Here is a 13,326-nt window from a genome sequence, read left to right on the forward strand (position 1 = left end):
ACAACAACAGTCTGTCTCAATCACAAACAACATCGCACGGTGTACCAAGATACCTCGCACAGTTTTCCGGTACACCACGCAGTGTACCTTCTCACTGACAGCCCACCATTATTACTCAGAACCACGCACAATATACCTAACTACATCGTACGTTGTTCCTCAAAATATCGTATGGTGTAGCTTCTAGCATATTTCACAACAGTTATGTATTTTCAAGATAAAGCAAACCATTGATCCAAACAGCTTTCTTTATATTATTTTTATTGATTTTTCCCTAAAACAGTTTGCAAACCCCTTTTGATGCACTTGATCATGAGAATGATCATAAAAAGCTCTTTTAGAAGAAAAAATACATGGTTTTTAGATGAAGCTTCATTCTGAAATGCACCTACAATGATCTCTCAGTAACATTAGGGTAGCCAACAGTGGATAGATATGATCAAGATGAACAAAACAAACAAATGATGAACATCATAACACCATACGCTGGAACCCACTACATCGTGCGGTGTATCACAACACCACATGGTGTAGTGTTTCCAATACAGTCACTCGTTTTTGTTTTGTTTTGCTTTTGAAAATGATTTTTAAGTAAACACTTAGCATGAATAGTTTAAGTGAGACTGCGGAAAGCTCCCCTCAGGGCTAAGATTAGGCTTAGCCCAAGGAAACTTGCTTTTATACCTTCGGCTTAGAGCTTGGATGAAGATGGATGGGTATGGGTACTAAAGCTTTAGAGTGGTGGAGTTCCAAAGCTAGTAGTGTACTAAGCTTTGGAAGAGAAGAAGAATGGAATTTTTGTAGAGAGAGAGAATGTCAGAGTAACTTTCTCAAGACTTGGAGAGGTGTTTTTCAACTAAAAGGGAGGGGGGGGGGGGGGGGGGGGTGGTGTGGGGTATTTTTAGACAAGAGCCAATGAGTGTCAATGCAAATGGGGCAGGTGGCTTCTTTCAACTAAAAGGGGGGGTGGTATTTATAGACAAGAGCCAAGGAGTGTCCATGCAAATGGGGCAGGTGGCTTCTAGGCCGGCTAAGAATTATATTCTCTGCCAAGCCATTTTTTTAGTTATGACTCCAACAAGCGTGGTCGACAACTTTCTGAACTTGTCAGAACTTTTCCCCGAAACGTGGTGCGGCATACCTCAAGATCTCGTGTGGTGTAGTAAGAAAACTATACCGTATGGTTGAGAAGACAATACCGTGCGATGTCCAGGTCCAGTTCTGGGCTTTGGCGGGCTATTTGGGCTTTTCTGACTTTTTGGGCTTTTTGGACTTTTCCTGGCTTTTTGGGTTATGGGAGTCCACATTTAAGCTCTCAAAGGTATCGTTCCTTTATTTCATCATCGGGGAATTTAAAGAACCTTGGAGATCTAGATTGGGGTGTCTACAATGAGCATCTCCCAAAAAACTTCACTGCCGCTGTTGTTCTCTTCCCTCTCCCAAAACGTTATATTACAATAAAACCCTAGTCCAATGTACTTAAACTCCAAAACTATGTCGGCTTTTCCCTAATTCTATTGTTGATTTTAGTGGAAAATGATCAAGAAATGAGCAAGGAAGTGGACTGCATATGCAGCCAATGCTCTTGGTAGAAACAGAGGCAATGAAATGGAAAAAATAAGGGCTCTCACCTGCAGCTTCTCTCATTTAATTCACTTTAAATACTTAGGGTACCTTACATATTAGACTTGGGCCTAACACGGAAAACAATCCAAAATTAGTGCAATTATATTTGTCGGAAAAGAAAAAAATGACCAAAATCTGATTGTTTATTTTTCTTGCGACAAATATACTTCGTTGCGATATATACGAATAGTAAGTACATCGAAGCCTGCATATTGAATAGTTGGATCATTAAATTAGATGGTGTTGGATCTCATCTTACGTCACATGAGAGGACCTCATCTCGTACAAGATTAGTTATTGAGTCTATTGACCTAAATCTTAAGATATTTTGCATAAGTGGTGTGTATTGATTCAAACACGTCTCAACAGTTGAAGGAGTTGTTCTTTCCCAGAAGAAGCGACATTGGGCCAGAGGGGGAAATGGCTACCCCCAAGCCTTAATAATTCAAATTCACCCAGATGTGTAAGTGGCATATGGCAGAGAAGGGCATTTGGAATCCTATATTTCTTTGCATTCTGCATTTTAGATTGTAAATTAATTATAGATTTTTGTATTATGGGCAGAACAAATTATAAATCTATAGAGTGTTTGGGAGATAAGTGCAAAATATAGTAGTGTTTGCGAGTATTGTACTTAAAATATATTATGAGTTGGTTTTCTACCATGTTGTCTTAATTATTTATTATGGTATCATAAGGGGTGAGTACATCTTTGCAAAAATTGTTAATTAAAATATATATCTTTTGATCCTTCGACTTGGCAATATTTGTGTCCGATGTCCGATATTTGAAAGCCTCTATTTTTTATTTCTTTTGGCTAAGCAGAAAGCCTCAAATATTGCCTAAAAAATATTGTTACCATTATTCTGCGGTGGAGATTATAAAAACTAAAATTGAGGGCAAAGATCAAATTCATACATAGTTCCAATAAGCACGAACACTGTTACAACTTACAAAACAAAAGACGAATGACCCTAAAGTTAAGAACACGAGGACAACAAAAATTTCATAAATGGTCAAGGGTATTTTAGTCTTTTTATCCACGGGAAAACTAGAAATGCAAAATTAGAATCGAAAAACTCATGAAAAGGCGATTCTGAAATGTGACTAGATTGAGTAATTCGGATAATTCATTCTACAGAAATGCATTTTAGAAGTCGGCTGCCACACACACCAAGAATGAAAAAATCGACAATGCATTAAACATTATTCAGAATGAAGCTCCCAAACGAGATCTAAAGTTTTTCATTATGCTTTTATGCATGTGAATGTTTGGGAGTTCATTTGAAATGCATTCTGTCAAATACGTTCCTAGAAGAATTTGGCTTGTCTACAGTTCGGTTTTGGACTGCAGAGGTGCAGTCTAAGTAATCACAACCGTCAGATGATATTTTTAATAGTCCAGATTTATTTTCAATCTATTACCAGATTACCGGTAAAAGATTTAGTAAATCTGAACCATTGATTATCAAAATGAACGATTCAGATTGAACCGCACAACTTTCTATGCAGTTGATTGCACAGAAGCCGGATCCTTCTTAGAAAATGAAGTGCATAATGCTGAATCTAAAAATCGTATACAGAGGAGCTTTTTGAATTTCTGTTACACTTCAGTACTCACAAAACTTTTTCACAAAATTTATTCTTCACATATTCTCTATCATTCAATCACTTTTACAAGTTTTTATTATAATTAAGAATATATTACTACAATTCACAATGGAGAATGTAAAAGAATACTATTGGCTCCCAAATATCTCAATAATATAAAATTAATTTGTCTCAAGATTCTGAACATAATACACATAACGGGTCCTATTGTATTGAAACCGGACCCCAGCGGGTGCACTATAGCACAAGGGGTGCTGTAGTGCATCTCCTGCAGATCCAAAGCATTCATTTCGGCAATGAACGACTTAAACTTAATCTGACGAATGCACTACAGCCCCCAATTCATTGAAACCTTCGCCGAGTCCTTTTAATAATTTTTTCCTCTTTTGGTACACTGAAAAGTAAGCAGAACCCATCTAAAACAACAACAAAAGAAAGTTACTCAGGTGCTTCACATTAACAAATCATAAAAGAATCACAATTCCAATTTGTGTTACCCATCAACAAATTTCAAAGAGGATTACAACATTCACAATCCTCACTTATAGCAACAAATAAAAAGAATCGCCGGTAAAGCTGTGTCAACCCATGTACATCAAATGATAACAAACACAATTGTGTCGAGACTTGCGTGCGCAACATATATTGCTCTCTTTTTTTCCAAACGTGAATTCACCTCCTCTCCTCAGTAGTGACAATCCACAAAAGTAGGAGCCGTCGGCAAAACAAGTCCCGATCGGTTCTGGTTCTGTTTCTGCTTTTTCGCTGTTCCGAAACCAAATTTCGTTTCTCTCTCGTGATCGGATACAGGAGCAGGGAAGTTGAGATCCAAGTCAAACGACAATCCACTTCTCTCCCTTTTCACTTCGTAACGGTTCTCAGACGTCCTGTGCCGCCTCATGTGCCCCCCCAAGGCTTGCCCCGACGTGAATTCTGCCCCACAAATCCAGCACTCGTGAATCCTAGACGACCCATTGGAATTCCCATGAAAACTTGTGTTTTCATTTGTCAGTTGCGGTGGCATTGAAGCAGGGGAAGAAACAGGGGCCTTGAATTGTTGATCCTCCTTCTCTTCATCGGACGACAATGGCTTGTTCATAGACTTCTTGTGGCTTGCCATGTGTCCGCCCAACGCTTGGAACGACGGGAATGCCCGGTCACATGTTTTGCATTGGTACATCACGTCATTTCCAGCTTCCGAAATCCGTTTGCTGGTGAGTTTGGATTCCGTTTGGTCGTGATCGTGGCCAATAGATGAGGGGTGATTTGAGCTGTTTCCTTGGGCTAGGAGAATCAGGCAATTCGCCATTTCTTCCTCTTCCTCGGTCGGAGCGTAATTGAAATTGTCTCCGTTGCTGCCATCGTCGTTGCCATTGGTGGAAATCGAGAATGGGATTGGGGATTGGGGCGTCTGTCGCTTGGTTCGCCTGTGTTTTGCGATCGGGTTGCGGTGGTCCTCTAAGGTATCCATGGTGGAGAGAGAGAGAGAGGGAGGAGGAGGAGGAGAGAGATGGGGTTGTGGAGGTGGAGATAGGCATATATTTATGGGTAGTAGAAGGGAGAGAGGTTTTAGGAATTATGGGTCAAATGACAGCTTGGAACAGAGTAAACCCTGGACACTCTTGAAAGATTTGGTTGGAATTGTCTATATATGAACATGGTTGGGTGGAGAGAGAGAGAGAGAGAGAGAGAGAGAGATTAGGAGAATAGAGAAAATAGACCAATTGTATTGTAAAGAGGAGGGAGGATATTGCTAAAATGAGGAGTTAAAAAACAGTTGGAGGTGGTAAGGTTTGTTGAACGCGAAAGTCCGTTTTGACACTTTTTCTTACACTTAGGTCGTTGCCAACCCACTCCAAATAATTTTGCCTCCACCAGAGGATTGTTTTACATATATATATATATATATATATATATATATATATATATATATAGATAGACAGATATATATCAGTATATATTTCGTAAGTGAAGTGGTAGTTAAGTGATAGGTACTATGTACTTTTCACACATTTGACAAGGGTTGATATCTTATTAACAAAAATGATATTCACATAACAATTCAAATACAACATCAAACACAACCTCTCACATATATATGGGTTCTACACACACTACTATGTGTGGGCTCCACATGTATGTGAGAGGTTGTATGAGTTGTTGTGTGAGTAGCATTGTTGCCTTATTAACTACAACTAATAATGTTGACTTTCGTCGAGGATTAAAAAAAAAAAAAAAAAAAGACGTATAAATATCGATCCAGTGAGTTTATCGGTTATCGGACACAAATCTATTTCATGTCTAGTTTAAAGGAAAAACTACTAGAACAATAAATCATCAAATAGACAAAGTGAGGTGTGGGTATTACAACCAAGTAATGATGTGACTTGTGAGTACTATATTGTAAGTAATCTATTCAATATCTTTTAGCAAAATAATTTTTCACTTTACTTTTTTATAAATGTATTTCAATATTTGTCTTTTAAAGTCTTCGAAAATAGTGCTATTTTAGAATTTTAAACATTAAAAGACAGAGACACAATTAATTATAAGAAAGTAGAAAGCAAAAATAACTTCTTTATCTGCGATCGATGCTCTCTTCCTCTTCTTTTTTTTTTTCCCCCCCCCTCCTAATTTGCCTTTACACCTTCACCATGCATCTTATTTTTATCTCACATAATTCCAACCTAAAACAAAAGAAAAGGAAAAGGAAAAGGAAACCTTCTTTGGTTCGTATGCTCTTTCAATCCATTGTCATAAATGATGCATCGCAATTTTGCTCAGGGGATAAGATTACGATGTACGTATATTGTTTTGGAAGAGGTAGGGGATTGCAAAACAAATACAAATTATTTGGGTGAAAACATAAAATCAAAGAAGGGAAGGGGTTCTTGCGAATATCTGAAAACTTATCTGTCATGAATAATGAAGCAAAAATAACAAGGGGCGACTATTTGCAGCTCCGTATTTTCTCCCTTAGCACGTTAAAAATTTTCAATTATACTCGACAGTTGGTTACCGAAATTTAGATAAATTTTCAGCATACAATTACCGAAATATAATATTTTTTTTAATAGCTATTTACCGAAAATATATGTTCGGCAGTTGTTTACCGAAGGTTGAACATATTTTCGACATGTAGTTACCGAAATATAATCTTGTTTTCAACAGATATTTACCGAAATGTTATGTATGATTTTCAACAATTATTTACCAAAATGTAATGAGCTAAGGGAGAAAATACATGGCTGCGAATAGTCGCCCCCAATAACAAAGACAAAACAAAAGCCAACTTTCTTCTCTGTTTGGCATAACGGCCCGATTGTCTTAGAGCATCCGCAATGAGTGTGTTATATTTGTGTATCAAAATGTTTGTTAAAGTATGTGTGTTAGAATAAAAAATGGGTCCTGCAAGTGTGTGTTAACTTAAAAGTGTGTTAGTATATATATGAGTACCTCAATGGGTTAGTTAGGAGTGTGTTAACTCTTTAAAATAATGTATCAAAACAATGGCTATAATAAAAACTTTTACAATGACTATATGTCACCAACGTCATTTTTCTGTAATGAAGGAAAGGCCAACGGCCATGTTCTTGCCACTCCACTTCCCATTTAAAAGAATTATGTTTAGAGCATGAAATTCCATTGCCTATTTTGCCTTTATTCTGACCTTTGGTATTCAACGCATATATAGAAAAACAATGAAAAAGGCAATGGTAAATCAAGCTAACCGTAAGTTTTCAAAAAAGAAAGTAGTGTGGGCATTTATATTTTATGGTTGAAGTTTGAATTTATAGGGATAGGACCCACTTATTGTTTGTTAACTTCTTTGCTAAACTTGATAACCATACTAACACACTACTACATTTAGCACACTCTAGTATACTCTAACACACAAGCATTGTGGCACAAAAAATACAATTTTGTTTGTTAAATCTTAACACACATAATTAACATACTAGTTAACAAACCCATTGCGGATGCTCTTACTAGTTACTACATGTGCATGGTCCAACTTACCCTTGTTGCACGAGATCTCCATACAACCAGTTGCCCAGAGGATTAACTAGTTGCTTGATTATTTTCGATATCCCATAATTATGATGATTTAGTCAATGCAATCTTTTTCACCTCGGCAAAAGTCAATAGTGTTAGTTGTAATTGGAGAGGTTTGAAGTTTGAACCTCAATCAAATACAGAGGAATACATGATACCTATCACTGGGTTACGACTCCACATTTGCAGTCAACGTAAATTGTACTGAAATGCACGCCAAAGAAAAATAATTGAGTTTGTGAGCATATTCATCTCTACGAGTGCTAAATTATGCACCATGTATTGTAAAACGGGAGCCACTATAATGTCATCGGTTTTCTATTTTGTCTAGGGCGCTAAATATCACTACACTCAAAACTATATACTTATTACTTGCTTCACAAAATAAACATGTAGGAGGGAAAGGCGTTACAAAATAAACATGTTCTCTATTATGTGACGTCAATTGCGAGCAAATTGGTAGCTTTTGCATCGACAGACGACCTGGTGTTACAATCAAGTTTTTTTTTTTTTTTACTCTTAATCCTTTTTGGTCACTTAAAAGGAGGGAAAGGAAGGTGCAATTTCCAACCGTAAGTATTCGAATGGTCAATAGTGCATATAACATGATTTGTTTTAATTACTATAGCAATCAATGCATGATATGATGCCCAATAATTAAGAACACTTAGATATTGGAAATAGTGGTTAAACCAGTAGCCCAGATTAATTTGAGAAGGATAATGGGGGCAAGTTCTAGATCTTGGCGTTAACAATCCACACGTAGGAGTAGGGCTGTAGGGGTGGGGGCAAGAAGTATGACGAGGGCAACCAAGGACGATTTGAACATGGGTTCCTCTGCTTAACCACTCTTTTTTCAAGGCCACCAGCCCTACATCTTTAGGACCACATATAACATAATCTCTTTTCCTTATTTATACTTGGGAAAGAAGATTGGGAAGTGAGAGAGAACATGTTGAGAGAGAGAGAGAGAGAGAGAGAGAGAGAGAGAGAGAGATGCTTCTGAGCAACTCAATATTACATGTTTGTTGCAATAACGAAGCAATCGAAACTGGACCTTTCTTTTATTACCATTTGAAAACTCGGACACCGAAATGTATAGGATACACTCCAAGATGAATAACGGCTCTAGTCACGATGGATGGAGCCGACTTAACCTACTTTTGTCAATTGATGTGAAAATTGAAATGAATTTGGCCTTAATTCACTTTATTTCCACGGCCTCCTTGGTAGAGGTAGCACAGACACGACACAATAATGCTACACCAGAATTGAAAATTTCTCTTGATTGATATAGCGATTTGGACAATATCTTGAAATAATTCGCTATATGTGGTGCCCAGGGAGCTTTGAAAATTAACATTCTTTGCTCCTTGTAATTCCAATTTCATCAATTTTAAACCCATCCTATAATTTCCCTTTCAACATAGTTACTACATCATCTATGATTATCAATACAGAAAACATGTATGAATCACGTGACTAACTTCTTGAGGATATTTTAGATATTTTCATCCGCGTTCCTCTTGAATCTCTATAGTATCAAATACAGTATCTTTTTCTTGTTTGAAATATTAACAGAAGAAAACAAAAGGACGATTTAGAACGGGAATGAAAGACCGAGGTTCAAATCAATGAACTTGAAACTATGAGCACGGATGTGAAGCATCACAAAAACTATACGAGACCACCTTTCCAATTTTATCCTAATAACAACAACATCAATAATACAGTACTGATTATCTTACAATGAGTTTTCAGAAAGAAAGTGTAACATTCACAACAAATAAAAGTTGAAGAAATTGTTTAGGTCATGGTGGGTGAAGTGAATCCTACTACAAGTTTAAGAGTGGTATGTTGGAGAGTAGGCTCTCGGTGGGTGAAGTGATGCTTAGAGTGGTGTTGGTAGTAAGTAGTGTTATAGTATAGTGTAAAAGGTGTGATTGTATCAAATTGGAAGTTTAATTGCCATTAATGATTTAAAGTATAACGACCACATGCCTACTCTCTGCCTAATAGTATTAGGTTAATTATTTCGAACCCACTCTTTTTGTACTTCACTCTACACTCTCTCTGCTTCCACTCCCTCACTTGCTTCGCATCATATAAAAGGTGGAGTGTGTGTGTCTATATATATATATTGAACATTTGTGTATATCAGTCCTGATTAAGTCTGGATCTCTTACGGTTCGGACCGTCCGGACCTTCCATTTTCCGATCGAATTTCGATGATCCGAGCCGCTTAATGTAATCAGAACATGATTTTAAAAGTACTTGCGAGAAATCAGCAAAAAAAATGACCGAAAAATGTTTCATCTGAACAGTTTTTTATTAAACGGTTCAATAAAAAAACTGCCCAAATCAAGCCCTTATTGGTCTTTTTTTTTGTTGATTTCTAGCGGGTACCCTTAAATCACATTCTGCACACATTGAACGGTTTGGATCATCAAAATATGATCGAAAAATGAGATGTGTGAACGGTGTGGACCGTAAGAGGTGTGGATTTAAACATTTGTGTGTGTGTATATATTATCACAAGCAATTCTATTCTAGTCTAGTCTTGTAACAACCCTGATTTTTGAAAAATAAAAATTTTGTTAAATATTTGAACTTTTTTTAATTACTTGGAAATTACTTTTAAAATTACCTTTTAATTTCTAATAATTCGTCATAATTATATTTGAAACTTATAAAATTATATCTTTTCGTCCCAAACAATTTAGTCATTTTCTAAAGACAAGTATGCTTGTAGAAGCACTTGTATATTTTCCTAGCAAGTTAAATAAAATCTTTAAATTATATTTCTTGGCTAGAAATCCTACATGGCAAGTAGGACTAGTTTTCAACCGATTAGTTGGAGAAACCGAACTACAACTTCACCTAGTTGCAATCTTCTAACCCTAGATGGACCTTTTTGACCATTTTTAAGCCTTGTGAACCCATTCAAATCCTAATTGAACCATTGGACCTTAGGAAGTAATCATTATACTTCATGACTAGTCATTTCAATACCTTACTTATCATCATTTCCTTTCTACCCGTTGGATAATAGTTCATAGGAAATTTTTTATCCCTTGGATAATAGAAAAAAGACTTGTCAATGAGTATATAGATTTGACAAGACAAATCATTAGAACCCTTCGATCATTTTGCTTCCAAAAAAAATAAATTTAGCCTTGCCATGCATGCCAACCTAAGACTTATAGCCCTAAACCTAAATTGTCCAACAAAGTTATTTTCCTAGATTCTCTAAGTACATGTGTATGCATATATATGGGTATGTATACCTCATGGCCTATTATAAACATGCCTATATGACCATATATGCACTTTCTAGGAAAATATTACCCAAGGGACAATGTTCTTGTCATTGGAAGCCTTACTACTCATCATCTCCTCTTCCATAGACCTAATACGACTACTTAGTACTTTAGTGTACTTATATATATAGACACACACACACACACACACACACACACACACACACAGAAATCTTCAGGTAATGACCTTAAAATGAGGACCTTATATGCGGACCTCCCATTTCTCACCTTTTTCCGATCGGATTTCGATGATCCAAGCTGCTCAATGTGTTCAAAACGTGATTTTAAGGGTATCCGTGAGAAATCGAAAAAAAAAAAGACCGGGAAGGGCTTGATTTGAGCAGTTGTTATTTGAACCGTTAGATAAAAAACAAACAAAAACAGCTCGGATGAAGCCCTTTCCGGTCTTTTTTTTGCTGATTTCTCGCGAGTACCCTTAAAATCATGTTCTGAACACATTGAGCAGCTCGGATCATCGAAATTCGATCGGAAAATGGAGGTCTGCATTTTATTAAAATAAGGTAGTCTTTATAAGAAGGGGACTATATACACACACACACACTTAGTATTAGAGAGGGGGGGGGGGGGGTGGAGAGAGTGTGTGTGGTGTGTGTGTGTGTGCATGTGGTTTTGTACACTCCATCAAGCTACTTCTTTTAGCCTACTTAACACTCAAGCCTAACACTATTTGACAACCCATTTTTTACGCTTCTTTAAGCATAAACCTAGCCAATCATATGTTATTTCTTGCAAGCAAGCTTTCCTAGGACAAGACAAGCCAAAAACCCTTTATGCTAACCTAGGTTATGGCTTAAAAATGGAAATGACAAGTCATGGCATGCTTGAAAGGTGAGATGTGACAATACAATGGAGCAAATCCATGTGTGAGAGAGAGAGAGAGAGAAATTCGGCCAAGAGAGAGGGAGAGAGGAGCTTCATTTTTCCTATAAATAGGACCATTGTCTAAGCATTCAACTCACACCTTCATCCTTCAACTTCTCTCTCTAGAAAAGCTTGTGTCCTTTGTTCTTGCTTGTTCTTCCTTTGTTCTTGAGTTCTTCAAGAAACTCATCTTAGGCCGCCACTAAACCACCACTCGACCAGACCTTCAATTCCAAAAGTTAGTAGTTTTAGTCAAGAACTAGTTTCGAGAGAAACCTTTCTCTTTCGAAGCTATCGTAAGATCACCGTAGGAAGTTACTCTGTCTGATAGCCGACTTACTTCCCGTTGCCGCCCTATTGCCAAGAAGAATGGTAGATTATCCTTACTCACTTCTCTAAGTATAACTAGAAGTTGTATATTACTTGTACGTTTGAAATGCATATTAGTTAATAAACTTATTTTTGCTAATGGAGGTATGAACATGTGGAATAACCGATTTTTACTCTGATAAACATATGTTGTTTTGAACTTCCCACATAGGAGGAAAGAACAGATTTTGAAAGATAGGAATTTATCGTTTGATTGGAAGTATTCATATTTTGATCTTTAGGATGGTTATGAGCATGTATACATGATTACTAGGATTATTTGCCTTAATGCGCGATAAAGTATAAGTGATTTTCACTCCAAAGAAATCCGTACATGTAGCGTTATGCTTGAAGTGGTTATTTGAGCATGATTAGTAATATAGAGTTGGATGACCTTGCTAGTTTAATTTCAAGATTTCAATGAATAATTTATGATTACATATGTGAAAAGTCCTACCGTGGAGTCGTGCATGAAAACGAGACACATAAATTGAGAAAGTAGAAACATGACACCTAGGATAAGGTTAATGAAAAGACGTGTTTTGCAAAAGAGAAATGTTTTGAAAATCGCAATGTAGCCGGACATGGTAGCCCATTATGTGGTGTGTCTGTGTGTATGTGTAAATGGGAATCTGGTGCGACAGAACCATTGTGAGGATACTCGGGAGACCGGAACGGCGGAACCGAGGTTGGGTGTGTGGCTTGGTTATCCGCGGAGATGAGCCAATGCAAAGTTTTGTGTGCCAATGGGAACCCGGGACGGCGGAACCATTGTGAGGATACTCGGGAGACCAAAACAACAGAATCGAGATTGGGTGTGTTAAAAAAAATAAGAAATATTGATTTGGTAAATGAAAGGTGAAACCAGTAACACGGTCTACGAAATGTCGCGTAGGAGAAACTCATAAAATCACGGACACTAACGTTAGAGGATAGTGAATGTGGATGTGTCATTATTAATTGTTTTTGTCAATTATACATGTACTATGTGATCTATTGTTTGTAAGTTAAGGGTTAGTGAGTTTAGATTATTCTATTGAGTTTTTGTAGCTCATAGTGTTACCTTTGGTGACCCTAACATATTATATTGGTGGCGACACTGGTATCATGTGTCAGACCTTGTAGATGAACAAGGTGAACTCTACACCTTGGAAGCTGAGGAGCTGAGGAGCTGGCTAGGATGGAGGAGCAGGTGGAGCAGTAGATAGGAACCCTAGTTTTCCCTTCCGTGTTTTAATAAAAGTACTCTTGTGAGAGTTATGATATAAAAATGAGCCAGACTCTATTTAGATTTTCAATAAAATTGTCTTTTTAACGTTCCCAAAATTAGGGGCGTTACAAGTCTAGTCTTCAAAAAGGGAGAAGGTATGAGGTTTGAATCCACACGAATGTTGAGGGGCACAAGATTATAACTTTGAAATCGATTTATGTGACATGAGCTTATATGTATAGATATCTTTTT

At 37.1% G+C, this 13,326-nt stretch overlaps 1 protein-coding gene across 1 annotated transcript; it reads right to left on the bottom strand.

Moving 5' to 3' along the window:
* Positions 1-3,667: 3,667 nt before the first annotated feature.
* Positions 3,668-4,876, bottom strand: LOC131319054 (zinc finger protein ZAT5-like). Its single transcript, XM_058349158.1, has one exon. The coding sequence runs from the start codon at positions 4,706-4,708 to the stop codon at positions 3,923-3,925; it is 786 nt and encodes a 261-aa protein (XP_058205141.1). The 5' UTR covers positions 4,709-4,876; the 3' UTR covers positions 3,668-3,922.
* Positions 4,877-13,326: the final 8,450 nt, after the last annotated feature.

This window comes from Rhododendron vialii, chromosome 3a, assembly GCF_030253575.1.
Source record: "Rhododendron vialii isolate Sample 1 chromosome 3a, ASM3025357v1".
Lineage (NCBI taxonomy): Eukaryota > Viridiplantae > Streptophyta > Magnoliopsida > Ericales > Ericaceae > Rhododendron > Rhododendron vialii.

Coding starts and splice junctions, on each gene's coding strand:
- LOC131319054 (XM_058349158.1), bottom strand. CDS start 4,708: ATGGATACCTTAGAGGACCACCGCAACCCGATCGCAAAACACAGGCGA.